This window comes from Tauraco erythrolophus, chromosome 6 (genome assembly GCF_009769465.1).
Source record: "Tauraco erythrolophus isolate bTauEry1 chromosome 6, bTauEry1.pri, whole genome shotgun sequence".
Taxonomy (NCBI): domain Eukaryota; kingdom Metazoa; phylum Chordata; class Aves; order Musophagiformes; family Musophagidae; genus Tauraco; species Tauraco erythrolophus.
In genome coordinates this window covers 72,964,940-72,978,950 of record NC_141470.1, presented here as the reverse complement: position 1 = coordinate 72,978,950, position 14,011 = coordinate 72,964,940, and the positions used below count along the sequence as shown (strand labels likewise).

General features: G+C 43.3%; 1 protein-coding gene across 1 annotated transcript in view; it reads left to right on the top strand.

The window, feature by feature from the left end:
• TOGARAM1 (TOG array regulator of axonemal microtubules 1) overlaps positions 1-13,767 on the top strand; it is a 46,756-nt gene extending 32,989 nt beyond the window's left edge. The window contains exons 13-22 of the mRNA XM_086612867.1: positions 663-816; positions 1,800-1,905; positions 2,313-2,548; positions 6,865-7,023; positions 7,609-7,735; positions 8,042-8,160; positions 9,371-9,560; positions 10,513-10,732; positions 11,680-11,766; positions 13,413-13,767. Coding sequence (XP_086468993.1) covers positions 663-816; positions 1,800-1,905; positions 2,313-2,548; positions 6,865-7,023; positions 7,609-7,735; positions 8,042-8,160; positions 9,371-9,560; positions 10,513-10,732; positions 11,680-11,766; positions 13,413-13,666 — 1,652 coding nt within the window. The 3' untranslated portion in view covers positions 13,667-13,767. The remainder of the gene's footprint in view (positions 1-662; positions 817-1,799; positions 1,906-2,312; positions 2,549-6,864; positions 7,024-7,608; positions 7,736-8,041; positions 8,161-9,370; positions 9,561-10,512; positions 10,733-11,679; positions 11,767-13,412) is intronic.
• Positions 13,768-14,011: the final 244 nt, after the last annotated feature.

Below are 14,011 nucleotides of genomic sequence, written 5' to 3'. Positions count from 1 at the left end.
TGGAGTGGGACAGTTCCAAAGTATAATCAGATTTAACATGATCTATTTGTACAATGGACAGTGCTGCAGTGCTCTGGAAGATTAGTACTTTGGGGGTGGTGGTGGAGGGGGTTTGAATTCGTCATTGCTCCCTTGAAACATTTTTCATCCATAATTTGTTGGGAAGAGGTTTGAAACATGAGAGGGTTTTTTATTTGCTCAGCAACTTAAACGATGTAACGTATTAATGGCAAATTGACTCCCTTCTGTCTCCAAGAAAAACATTTTTGGGTGCGTTTTGTCACTGAGATGCCTCTAAAAGATGCAGTAGGAATCTTTTCAGAATAGAAGCTCATACTGGTGATGGTCAAAAGTCTTTCTCAAGTGGCTCTTTCAGTTTTACTCTGTTGTGTCTTACCGCACTCTGTTGTAGCACGTTGTGTATAAACAACTTGCTACATTTGTGTTTGCGACTTTTTAAAGTGGTGGCTGTTTGCAAAAAAATTCATTGACGTGAATGAAATGCCGAATGATTGAGGATGTGACTGGGAAAGTTGTCTTTTTGAAAACCTGATCCCATAGTACCAGCAGTCCGTACCTCAAACTTTACATATTTTCTTCCTGTGAATGAATTTCTTTCTTCAGATTAGGCTGATTATTTCTTATGCTTTGCAATTTTGCAGATGAAATTCCTCTCGGGACACGAGGACGCTATAAAGACCGGAACCCATCAGTCACTCATAGCCCAGAAATAATGGACCCGTCAGAACTGCAGCCCTTTTTGAAACCAGAAATGGCACTGGCAGAAGCCTTGACCTTTTTAGCTGATGATGACTGGTGGGTGTAAACGTCTCTCTACAACCAGAATGTCATGTAGAAAGTGTATATTTTGATAACTTTAGAAAAAACAGCAAAATGGACATAACATCAAAAATAGTGAGAAAGATTGCAAGTGATATATGAGAAAAAAGAAGAAAGGGTTTTTTTTCAATCCAAATCTAGATTGAACTGTAACTGTTGTAAATTGAAGCTTACTAGCGAAGCGTTCAGAGGCTTGTGGAGGTGTCTCAGCACTGTTCTGGAGAGGGCCCCCAGCGATACCTTCTTGTCGCTTTCGGTGGGATGGAAGGCTTCACTCTGCTCCGACTGGTGAAACGGGGTCACAGTGCTGCTGCCTTTTCAACTTGGGGAAGGAAAATAATCCTTTAATTGCTACTAGTGCAAGCTGTGGACAGAACTGTGGGAAAGAATTGAGAGACTGGTGTGCTAAAATAGTCGTAGAGTCATAGAATGGTTTGGGTTGGAAGGGAGCTTAAAAATCATCTAGTTCCAACCCCCCTGCCATGGGCAGGGACACCCTCCACTACACCAGGTTGCCCAAAGCCTCATTCAACCTGGCCTTGAACACTTCCATGGATGGGGCAGCCACAGCTTCTCTGGGCAACCTGTTCCAGTGCCTCACCACCTTCTGAGTGAAAAATTTCTTCCTTAGATCCTCATGTAAATCTCTCCTCTTCCAGTTGAAATCCATTGCCCCTTGTCCTGTCACTACTCACCCTTGTAAAAAGTCCCTCCTCAGCTTTCTTGTAGCCCCTTTAAGTACTGGAAGGCTGCTAGAAGGTCTCCTCGGAATCTTCTCTTCTCCAGTCCTACTTCCACGTTAAAAGAAAGACTCCCTTTGAAAGAATTTCCTACATTATATGTCATGGCTTTATTTTACAATCTAATTTGTTTGCTATTTGGTTTCTTAGAATTCTATGCTTTACTATTTTTATGAAAATTTGCAGCTGTTTAGAATTTAAGTATTTTTTTTTCCACAGGGAGAAGAAAATCGAAGGTCTGAACTTTGTTAGATGTTTGTCTGCCTACCATGCAACTGTTCTGACTGCAAAGCTACATGAAACAAGTTTGGCTGTGGCTCAAGAGGTTAAATTTTACTCTCAGAGTATTTCACTGACTGTATGTATGTATATATGTATTTTATAGCTCTCAGAGACACTGAAGTGAGATGACATGTTCATCTGTGGTTAGTTTTCCTCTGTTGGACAGTCTCAAAAGGATGAACTTGTCGTTCAGCAAAGCAGCTCATACTTCAGATACCAACACTTGATCTGATTTGCTAAGAGATTGAAAAATTTCAGATTGTCATTTTGTAACATTTGGCATGTGTATGTATTTTAATTCTCACACATTGTGAATCGAGTTAGAAATGTATTTGTCAGTTGCTTTTAATGTTACTTAAAAATTACAGAGGGAAACATTAAGCTTTACTTATTTTAAAGTATATTTTATAAACATTATTCATTGTTTGTTTGGGTTTTTCCTGTGTGCAGGTCAAGAATTTACGCTCAGGTGTTTCTCGAGCTGCTGTGGTGTGTTTAGGGGATTTGTTCACCTACCTGAAAAAGAGCATGGACCAAGAACTAGATAATACAGTAAAAGTCCTTTTGCACAAAGCTGGTGAATCCAACACTTTTATAAGGGAAGAGGTAGACAAAGCACTGAAGGCTATGGTTAATAATGTGACTCCAGCACGTGCACTTTGTTCTCTTATAAATGGAGGGCAAAGGTAATTCTCATAAAGACTTTGTAAAGAAATAACTTGTGAATAGATTACATTTGTCAAATACAGTCTTTTGAAAAAAATAATTAAAATACAGTAGGCAGAACTTTGGAAATATAGTAAGTCTGCTCTGCATAACTTCTACCCAGGGCAACGTTTGTTGGCATAAAAGTGAAACGCGGCCCCCTGTTGCTTTCTGTGCACGATGTAAAACGTTGGCTGTTGGTTTTGGAGCTCGGTATGTTTTCTGGTTGTTTTGTAGCACTCGGGTAATGTTGCTCACTGTTAGTACAGTATACTCAGGAAACTGCTGTTTTGCTTTGCCTAGTAAAGCTCACACAGAATTCTCGTTTTTCACTTGCTCTGCAATGAATGCCTGTCTTTTTCAGTTTTCAGCACTACTTTCTATTTAGGAAGATGATTTATAACTTGCAGTTCTCTAGCCGCAGCTACCTTGGTTGATTTCCTGTTCTTCCCTACACTTAGCTGGTTAATAGTCCTTTTGTCTGCACTTCAATATCCTTTGCAGTCGTGGTGGCCATTATTTTCCTGAGTTCCTCAAACATGACAAGCCTCTGTTCCTGGTTGCATGGTTTGGTTCTGCCCTCGAGCTCAGCTGGGTCTGTAGTAGAAGTTACATTCCTTTCTTCCATTCCTTTTTCTTCTCCATCTTCCTTCACTGTAACAGCATTACTCAATCAAGCCATTAGGATTCCAGTGTGTTAGATATAGACCTACTGGTGCTTAATCTCTTGCCTGTCATCACGTAGGTGACATTTGATGGGCTACATTTCCCGTGGCATACCCCTTCCATTAAATATTTCAGATGCTACATTATAAATCAATCCTTAGACTTTCTGCACAGCTACAATTCATAAGAGTTAGTCTTGAATCAAAATGTTTCATTTCCTCCTTTGTTTCCTGGGAAGCTGGTTGTTGTTGAATATATTGATTCTGTTTCCTGAAAGCCGATGAGAACTATACTGCAATTACCTGAACTTTAAACTGAAAGGCAAATATCATCTGTGGGATTTAAATTATTTATGAATCCTGCCCACGTGTAGTTGGTTTTGTGAATTTAAGAGCCTCAGGCAGTAACTGCACATTGTTTTAATTCAGAAGCCATGTAAAGTGATCTGTTTGTATGGTCCCATCTTTTCTTCAGGAAGTCCTGGCCAAGCAGTACTTGGGATCATAATTGGCTACATCTGATCTCCCCGTTTTCAGCGACAGATTCAGACACACTGACCTATCCTTACGAGTTTTTTAGGCCTATAAAGATTTGACCTCTCCAATTTGTGAACTCAGATACGTTTTCAGATATCCAAGACATCAAAATTATCTGAGCTGCGAGTCTGAATACAGCATTTGAAGCACAGATTAATTTCTTCACAGCTAAGAAGTCTTCAGTCAAAGTGGTGTCTAAATCATAGAGTACAGTATGTTTTTAATGCATAACGTATCCGTGGATGGCCTAAATAGCACTGTGAATCATAGAATCGTTTGGGTTGGAAAACACCTTTAAGACCATCAGGTCCAACCATTAACCCAGCACTGCCAAGTCCACCACTAAACCATGTCCCTCAGCACCACATCTACACGGCTTTTCAGTACCTCCAGGGACAGTGACCCAACTGCTTCCCTGGGCAGCCTGTGTCAGTGCTTGACAATCCTTTCAGGAAAGAAATTTTTCCCGATATCCAATCTAAACCTCCCTGGCACAACTTGAGGCCATTTCCTCTTGTCCTGTCGCTTGTTACTTGGGAGAAGAGACTGACCCCCATCTTGCTCCAGCCTCCTTTCAGGGAGTTGCAGAGAGCAATAAGGTCTTTTGTCAGCCTTCTTTTTTCCAAACTAAACAACCCCAGTTCCTTCAGCTGCTCCTCATAAGACTTGTGCTCCAGACCCTTCACCAGCTTCATTGTCCTCCTTTGGACACGCTCCAGCACCTTGAGGTCTGTCTTGTAGTGAGGGGCCCAAAACTGAACACAGAATTTGAGGTGCAGCCTCACCAGTGCCGAGTACAGGGGGATGGTCACTGCCCTGGTCCTGCTGGCCACACTATTGCTGCCACTCTTCCCCAGGTCTCTAGCGTTGCATGGATTTGTGGTGACCCAAGTGCAGACCCAGCACTGAGCCCTGTTGAGCCTCATGCAGTTGGCCTCGTCCCATCGATCCAGCCTGTCCAGATCCCTCTGTAAAGCCTTCATGCCCTCAAGCAGATCAACACTCCTGCCCAACTTGGTGCCATCCATGAAGGTACTGAGGGTGCCCTCGATCCCCTCGTCCTGATCATGGTTAAAGTTATTAAACAGAACTGGCCCCAACACTGCGCCCTGGGGAGCCCCACTCATGTGGACTGAACTCCGTTCCCCACAAGTTACAACTTTTCTAGTAGTGGCTTCAGGAAGCTCTGCCGTATTAGCAGCAAAGCCCAGGCAGCATATATGGAGCTATCATCTCGAGAGGCTGTAACAATGAATGCAAGAATTATCTTTCAGAGTGGAAATTTAGGAGAAAAACGGCTTGTGTCTTCAGTGCAAAGTGGAAAGGTTCTATTTGACACGATTGTGCAATTACACAAAGAATATCTGTTCTCAATTTGGCTTACACGTTGTGTTGCTTATATTCCCCACGACTTATGTATTCAAGTTAACAGTTGTGGTTTTGCCTGCAATTCATAAGGCCTTTTAAAATCTGCCTCTTTCCTTCAAGCCTGCTGTGATCACAAGTATTAACACTTCCAACCCTGAGTACATATGTATGCTGATTCTTTGTCAGCTACAGAGTTGGTTTTGACTTTACCAACAATAATAACGAAAAACACGTTTGCTTCTGTGAGATGCTGCTCCAAATATTCTGGACTACTGCTGCCAACTCACCTCTGTGAATAGATGCTTGATCCAAGAGCAGGACTAGATCTGCAAGTGATTGTATTTCAGAAATTTTAAAATGATATTCCTTCTCTGTATGAGTTGTGTTTAATTCTAAGGTCTTAGGTGCATACCAAAAGATTTCCAACTGTTTTGCATGAGCAGCGGGCATTCACGGGGAGCAGGGCCGTACTTGCTTCCATGGCATCAGGTCTTCAAGCCTCACGGGTCTTGTTTTGCCGTGGGTACACGCAGCAGGAGTTAATCTGTTAGTGTTCCCAGGCTCTGTACAGAGATAGCAGCAGGTACTGAGCACGAGCCAAAGCCAGTCTTGCACTGGGTAGCTCAGGAGCTGTGCCCGGGAGCTGCCACGCTGCCAGCTGCATTTTGCAGCCCGGACCACGTTCTGAGCTGCCACCTTTAGCAGTTCAGTTCGTTGTCTGGGTGCAAACTGAAGCTGCTCTGTGCAGTGTCACCTAGTGGTAGATTTGCTTCCAGTGAGGCCGTGCTAATCTATGGAAGCAGAGAGAACGCAAATCTTGGTGAAATGGGAATGCACTCGTCCAGGAGGAACGCGGGATGCTCACGTCAAACTGCAAAGCTGGGGCTTACCGAGTCCGTTCTTTTCCTTAGCTCGCTCCTTTAAACCTGTTTTTCCCTATGGACTATGAGCCATACAAAAGTCTCGTTTACTGTGCAGTGAAACCGTCCTCAAAGTAGGATTTTTTAATCCAAATTGTGTAAAAATAAAATTGGAAAAGCATGAATTTGCAGAATTGTGTGCTCTGAAAACATGTCAGATTAGCAGGCACAGCAGAATTTCTATAAAATATATATAGTTGGCTGCACGAGTTTGAAGATTGATTCCAACTTTTCTCTCAGCATAAGTGTTTAGTGGTGCCCATTTTGTAGGAAATGGACTTCTGCAAGATTTTTAGAAGTCAATAGAATACTGCTTTATTTAAGTTTAAACTTACATAAAATACACAGGATGTGTTTCTGAGTATAGGGACTTGTTTTTCACAAAGTTGATGGAATGAACATGTAGTAGTGTGCTTTCTAAAATATTTTACAATTATTTTATGGAAAACTAGAAATTAGATTCTAAAAAGAAGAAAATTACTAGTTTTATTAGTCCAAAAGGTGCAGTTAGAGGTTGAAACTGACTTTAAACAAAAAAATATAATTTTTATTTTTTCATTTGCATTTTTGTAGTTTGGGATTTTAAGTGAATGAAATGAAATTTAGTCAAATGGATTGTCCTTTTAAATAAAGTTATTTACTTAAATAACTTTATTTATTGCTTTGTTTATCTTATCTTTGCTCCACAAGATCTGCTCTATACAGCCCGACTAGGTGTCTGTATAGCAGTGTACCAGTTGTAGATGATGCTAGGGATGAAAAGAGCTCCTGGGATGAGTTTTCACTGAGCAGCTGTGTTTTCTTTAGCCACCTGCACTCGGCGGTGAGAAGATGCACAGCCCAGCACCTGTCGGACATTGTAGAACGAATGGGACCGGAGCGGGTTCTGTCTGGAACTAAAGCTGTCGCCGATCGGATTTTCCCTGCAATAGCCAGGTTTGCACAGGATAGTTCACAACAAACAAGGTTAGTAAGGTCAATAGTTAAGATAAGCACATTCCAGGTGGCTAAAGTCTCTGCGTAGCTCAGCGAGTGTTCCTCTGTGGTGACAGAGGATGGAATTACGGAATCGTTTAGGTTGGAAAAGACCTTTAATATCATCGAATCCAACCATTAACCCAGAAATGCCAAGACTGTTAAGATAGCATATGTGACAGGGATTACCCGAATGCCCGCTGCAGCTGTGCCCACCCTGGCTGCAGGAAGAAGAGGAGCTCAAAGGACATATTTTGCTGGGCACAGACGAGATACAGGCCACGAAGGGAATGCTGGCACTGGGATCCACCCTGTCTGACTGACGAGGCTGGACCATCCTATGTAAAGACAGCTGAAATGGAAGACTGTTCTCATTAATTTGCTTGGTTGTTGATTAAATAACCATTCTTGAGCATGGTTTCTTTGTGGGAGGACGAAAAGGGTGTCTGGTTACACAAATAGATAGCAATGTTCCTGGGCTTTTCTATTTTGGTGTTACACACGTGCGATTATCCGTAGAGTTACAAAGGAAATCTGTGTTTACGGATGTGTATGTCATGGTCTGTTGCCCTGCAGGTATTATGGTCGAAAGATGCTCTTCACTATGATGACTCATCCTGATTTTGATAAAACGCTTGAAAAGTACGTGCCGACCAAGGATTTGCCTTACATTAAGGAATCTGTTAGCAGTCTGCGTGAAAAGGTATGTGGAAAAGTTCTTGTGTAACAGCTGAGAAATATAAACGTGTAGTAGTGGCCGTTAGGGGTGGACAGTGAACCTACAGAGAATGGGGGAGTGCTCTGAGAGCAAGACAAGTAATGGAGTGACTGCAGCGTGGCAAGGTGCTGCTCGTTAGCTGCCCTGTGCACGCCTCCACTCCTGCAGGGACACTGGATGAAATGAACTTTGCTGCATTACTTTGCGTGGCTGTCAGACTTGCTTTGACGGGTTCTCCAGCAGTGCAGGGCTGTACCAGCCATGCTCATCATCGGTTGCACCTCTGCGCAGGGTTTGGGGGAGATGCCGTTAGATACACCCTCAGCAAAAGGAAGACGTTCCCATACCAGTAGTGTTGGACATTTGAGGTCATCATCTACGTCCAGAGATGCTCTCAACATCACTGACAGGTAATGATCTTCAGTGTTTTGCCCTGTTAGTGACTTGACCTCTAGGATCATAGCCTCACCACAAGAAGAGGGTATGGAAACATTCACAGCAGAGTTGTGAAAATTAAACATACCTGAAGGAAAAGAAAAAACGTCATGTGTCCCAGATAAACTCTTTCAAATAGGGTAATTGGTAATATTAAAATGGCTTTATGCATTTTGAAGTTAATTTGGCTATTGACTGCCTGTGAAAATAGACACAGTTCACAAAACACGTGGAGTTCACAGTGAACTGTGTCACCATCAGTACAAGGTGTTGCCGTTCAGAGTCTGTAGAAGAAACGTGCCTAGTGGTGGCCACAGTACAAATTACCTCGTTGTGCACTTCCCTGGACGCCAAGTATGGAGTTAGATCCTAACTGGGGATGCTGAAGGTTTTAGATGATACTCTGCCCAGTTCTGGTTTTCTGTTTTGTCTTCTATTGAACTGAAAAAGAAACCTCTGAAAACTTAAACCAAGCCGAAAACCTGCATCCAAGAACCTGAGTTCAGAGGGGCCGTGATTGCCTCCAGGGGGAAGGAAGTGTGTCTGTTCAGGAACGGATTTCTTTGACACTGGAAGGTCCCTTCCAACTCCAACCATTCTATGACATGGTCTCTGCTGTTCAAAATAATAACTAATTCCACCTTTGATGGTAAATTTTGCTTTGGCATGTAACATGACATGTCTGCTTCCTTGCAAGAGGTGTTACTGCGTCGTGCCAAAGACTCTCTTTTGGTTGAGGTGCTTTCCGTGGCCTGTGACACACTAGCAGGACAGCAGGTTTTGATGGCGCCTTTTGTTCTCACAAAACAAAACTACGGTAAACTTTTTTTTTCCCCATATTGATGTGAGGGAAGTTCACAACAGTTACTGGTCACAAACCCAGCTGCTCTTCCACAGAAACTTGAAGCAGCACTAGGGCTCCTGCCTACTTGAGGCTTATCTCTGGTGTGGTAGGTGTATGTGCATTTAGAGTGGAATGTATTTGAGACTTTAGGAACAACAATTACTAAAATATTAGGTGATTTTTGTTTTTAAACCACCACGTTTAAAGTGAAAGCCCTTCCTCAGAAGATTATTTGTTTATTTCTGATATTTGCACTTACATGGAAGTAAAATGGCTGAGCTTAGAGACTCCTGTTTCACCTTGCTTATGTGTTCACTGGGTAACTTTTTCTTTTCCAACAGAGAGCCTACAGAAGCCTATGAAGGCACAAGAAAAACAGCTCCTCGGAATTCACTAGAAAGTGAAGAATATGTTAAAGACATTATAGGTTTATTGAATGCCAAAGACTTCCGCGATCGAATAAATGGCATTAAGCAGCTGTTGTCAGACACAGAGAACAATCCAGGCTTTGTTGTTGCGAACATTGTGAAGGTAACTGTATGAAAACATTGTGTTTCAAAGGACCTCAAAGTTGTGTCGCAGAGTTTCCTGATAAAAATCCTGGCTCCCTCTTTAAGTAAGGATATCTGATTAACAGGAAAACATTGAGGAATCGGTGAGATATGCTCGAGGGGGAGCATGTAAGCTACAAAGGTAGTAAAGGAAGTAAATAGGAGGAAGAAGCTGAGAGTTTCCATTTAGAGATAGCACTCTTTGAACTGTTTCTGGAATACTGTATGCAGTTTTTCATGCCACTCCTGAGTAGGTACCAAAATACTGGAACAGGTTACAAAAGGAGCAGCAAAGATGACTCAAGATCTGAAAAACTATCTCTGAAACACAGCTGCAAGCTCTGCCTGCTTTGTTTGTCTAGGAGAAGGTGAGGAGAGGTCTTTATTACGATAAAGGTTGTGGCAAGTATCCTTTCTAACAGGAAGGAGGTTCTTTAGGAGAAACATGATACGATGAGGACCAACACTTGTAAACTATAGATAGATCTAATGAAAGGAAAACCAAGGTTGTGTTCTAACAGTGCAGTGTCTGCTGTGGAACTACGAAATACTCATGTGGAACTGCTCAATATCTTAACTGTGAATGGTTCTGAAAGCTTTGAAGCATTCTTTTCACTAAATGGAGCTATGTCTTGCTAAAAAATACTTGCTCGCAGAAAATAGGAGTCATACTGAAAGGTGCAGGTGGCTGGTTTGCCTCCAGGACAGTGTACAGGGCAGAGTCAGAGTCGGGTGAGGTGAGATTCAGTGGAATAATACACAGTATGAACACCTCAAAGGTTGCTTTATTTGCTAAAAAACCCTCAAGTGTTTGCATATGAGAGCCATCTTTTGCTAAGATGGACAAAGTGCAACAATACTGCGGAAAAGGCAGTGCCCACCTCAGACACGAAGGGTTAATTCCCATGAATGCTGCCTGGGTGCTTTTTCAGATCTTCGACGCTTTCAAGGCTCGCTTACATGACTCGAACAGCAAAGTGAATCAGGTTGCTTTGGAGACAATGCACAAGATGATTCCATTGCTGAAGGACAATTTATCTCCTGTGATCAACATGTTAATTCCTGCCATGGTAGACAACAACCTGAACTCCAAAAATCCAGGGATTTATGCAGCTGCCACAAACGTTATTCAGGCTCTATGTCAACACTTGGGTAAGTAATTTACTCTCTCTTAATTTTAAAGGCTTTTAATTGTATGTATTAATTCTAAATTTAAAGAGTTACTCTTTCCAGTGGTTTCCATCCAATCATTACATTGTGTAACCAATCACTGGTTTTATTCCCACACTTTTTAAACCATACAATTTAAGTGATCTTAATATTTTGCCAGAGAAGCACTGCGAGCCGGACGTGTCATAATTGTGTAGGTGCTTTTGGTGGTTTTCCCTCCGTGGTGTGTTTTGTTGTGAGGGTGGCCGAGTGCTGGCACAGGTTGCCCGGGGCAGCTGAGAAGTCTCCACCCTTGGAGATACTTCAAAGCCGTCGGGACATGGCCCTGGGTAACGGGCTGCAGTGCCCTGCTTGGGCAGGGGCGTGGGACCAGACATCTCCGGAGGTCCCTTCCCAGCTGAACCGTCCCGTGTGATTCCCAGAGAAGCTGTGGCTGCCCCATCCCTGGCAGTGTTCCAGGCCAGGTTGGATGAGGCTTTTGGCAACCTGGTGTAGTGGAGGGTGTCCCTGCCCATGTCAGGGGGGTTGGAACTGGATGATTTTTAAGGACCCTTCCAACCCTAACCATTCCATGGTTCCACGATTCTCTGTGTCGTTATCCAGAGCCTTGTCACACTGCTGAGTCTCCCAAACAGGTCAGAGAACCAGATCCCTGCTGATCTGTGTGTGCTGCAGCTGTTTTCCTTCCTCAGCGCCGTTAGCTTTGGAGCAGACTTCCTGTTTTCAGTAAATGGATGTGCTGTGTTCTGCTGGATTCTAGGATTCAGGGCTTGTTACAAGTGTGTCTTTATGGTTTTATGCCCTTCAATACATCACTATCTTTGTTGAAGTTAATACATTGTAAGTGAGGTTCTTTTTCACATTTTTCCATATTGTGTTTATTTCCAGACCGTTTAAGAATTTTAACGTGTTTCGTTCTTTGCATTTAGACACCTATTTGCTTCTCCAGCCGTTCTGCACAAAAGCCCAGTTCCTGAATGGAAAAGCAAAACAAGACATGACAGAAAAGCTTGCTGGTAAAGTGATGTTTTCCTTTGCACGTTTGTTTGTTTGTGTGCTATCCTAATGAGAATTCACTGCAGGGTGGGGGGGGGTCCATATCGTCCCTGTCACACTGGATTGACAGCAGGTGCCAAATTTCACCCCCTTTTTATGCAAACTGAAGCTGTTGCTGACAAAACGGAAGATGATTACTATGTAGTCAGGTGGAAGGTGCATAAACACCTGGAAGATGTATAAACACCTGGAAGATGTGTAAATACCTGGAAGATGTATAAATACCTTAACCTTACGATAATTTTCATACGGAATCAGAGAGAATGAGTAGTTCTGTAGTAACTGAGTGGGATGTGCTGTGCTGAGGGCTGGGTGCCCACGTGCCCACCTCTGCCCCATCAGCAAGGCTGTTTCTGCGTGGGGCCAGGGGCCGGGGCTGAGCACGGAGCAGGGGCTTGCCGGCTTCGCCTGCCTCAACTCTTTTTCCCGCCCTCATCCTCTCGCCAGGAAGAAATGCCAGGAGTGAGTGACTCCTTTTTCTGAGCTTTCCCAGCCCAGAAAAGACACTGTTCTCTACAGCTGGCTTCTCCCAGCTCCTGACTTTTAACTCCTGTCCCTTTCTGCTTCTCGCAGTTGGTCTTGTTCTCGTTTTACAGCCCTTGATCAAACGTGTTGGCATTCGGTGGTGGAAGGGGCAAGCTGGCGAGCTGAGCTCCAGTCGCCACACAGATGGCAGGCTTCCCAATTTCCCCTGAAATTGGTGTCAAAAGCTTAAACACCAATTTGCTTAAAAATCAAAGACGAATTTTAATTAGAATTTATATATGTATTTTGATATTGGGGATTATTAGCGGCAGAAGTGCTGAATTTTCCTTTGATTTTTTCAGTGAACAAGGGGTGTCTGTACTGGAAGAATGTTTAAACCAAATGGATGTTATTTGGCTCATTTTCAGAGCAGCTCTGTGTGTGGTAGCTGTGAAATTGAACTAAATAACATAACAGACCATCTGCGCTGGAAATACTCCTAAATTAATGCTTCTGAATGTTTTAGTCACCACCTTTTAAACAGTTCATCTCTTGCTGGGGTTTTTTGGTGGTAGTTTGTGTCACATATCAGAAGAGTCCATTCTAGCAAAAAGGCAAACATTTGCAAATGAAATTCTTAATTCATGATGTAATTGTTTAAGTAGGGAAAATGCTTCATCGTGTGCATATTTATAGAATAAGGCTCCTTTGTTCCTTAAACTCAAATACCTACTGCACATTTCTGAGATAGAGGGGAAATAAATATCAAATGTTACACAGTGCACTGTGGTAAATAAAGGTCCTTATGATAATCTTACCTAAAATAAAAAAAAACAACTCAAAAAAACTTTGTTTCTTTTACTTGTTCTGGTTTAATCGTAGTCATCAGCAGTACAAGTGCTACTGTATGAACTCCTGAGAGAGGATAAAAGGGGAATTTGCAGGGAAAGCTGGTATTTCTTATCGGAGTGCTGATGCTCTTGCAACACCAGCCAAACTCTCGTGTAGAGCAAGTGTTCCTCATGAGTTGCTCTGTGACATCCAGTGCTTGTAAACACCTCTCAAAGCAGGGGATCGCTTCCGAATTGTATTTTACAACCAGCTTCAAACACTGCTTGATGACCTATTGTCTTCCTTGCAGACCTGGTGACGGAGTTATACCCACGGAAGCCTTACGCCGTGGAGCAGAAAGTTCTGCTTGTCCTTTGGCACCTTCTGGGAAACACGACACATGGCGGCTCCTTGCCTGGAGCCGGCGGGAATATCCGGACAGCCACGGCGAAACTATCTAAAGCACTTTTTGCACAGATGGGTCCGAGTCTGTTAACTCACGCCGCGTCTCAGCCCCCCCACATCAGGAAGAATTTGGAGGAATTTCTGGAGATGGCCACTTAGAACGCCATCATCCGACTGACTGGGATGGACGGACAGATGTTCCCACGGAGACACGTGGGACCGTCCGTGTCTCCGGTCCGCAGTGCCGGCGTTCCCACGTGGAAGGGCTGCTGCGGGAGGGACAGTGGCTCCTGCTCGCCCGTGCTCCCCTTCGGCAGCCGCAGCACCGCACCCTGGTTGTGCGGTGGGTGTCGCGTTCCTAACGAATAAACACACGTATCAAAGAGCCATGTTTTGACTTATTTTAGCCTTACGCTTCACATCGCTAAGGGAAGAGAAGCCCGAGATAATTTCCCAGCAGGGTTTCGCGTGGCGTTTGTCAAAAACCTGTATTTTTTTTTAACA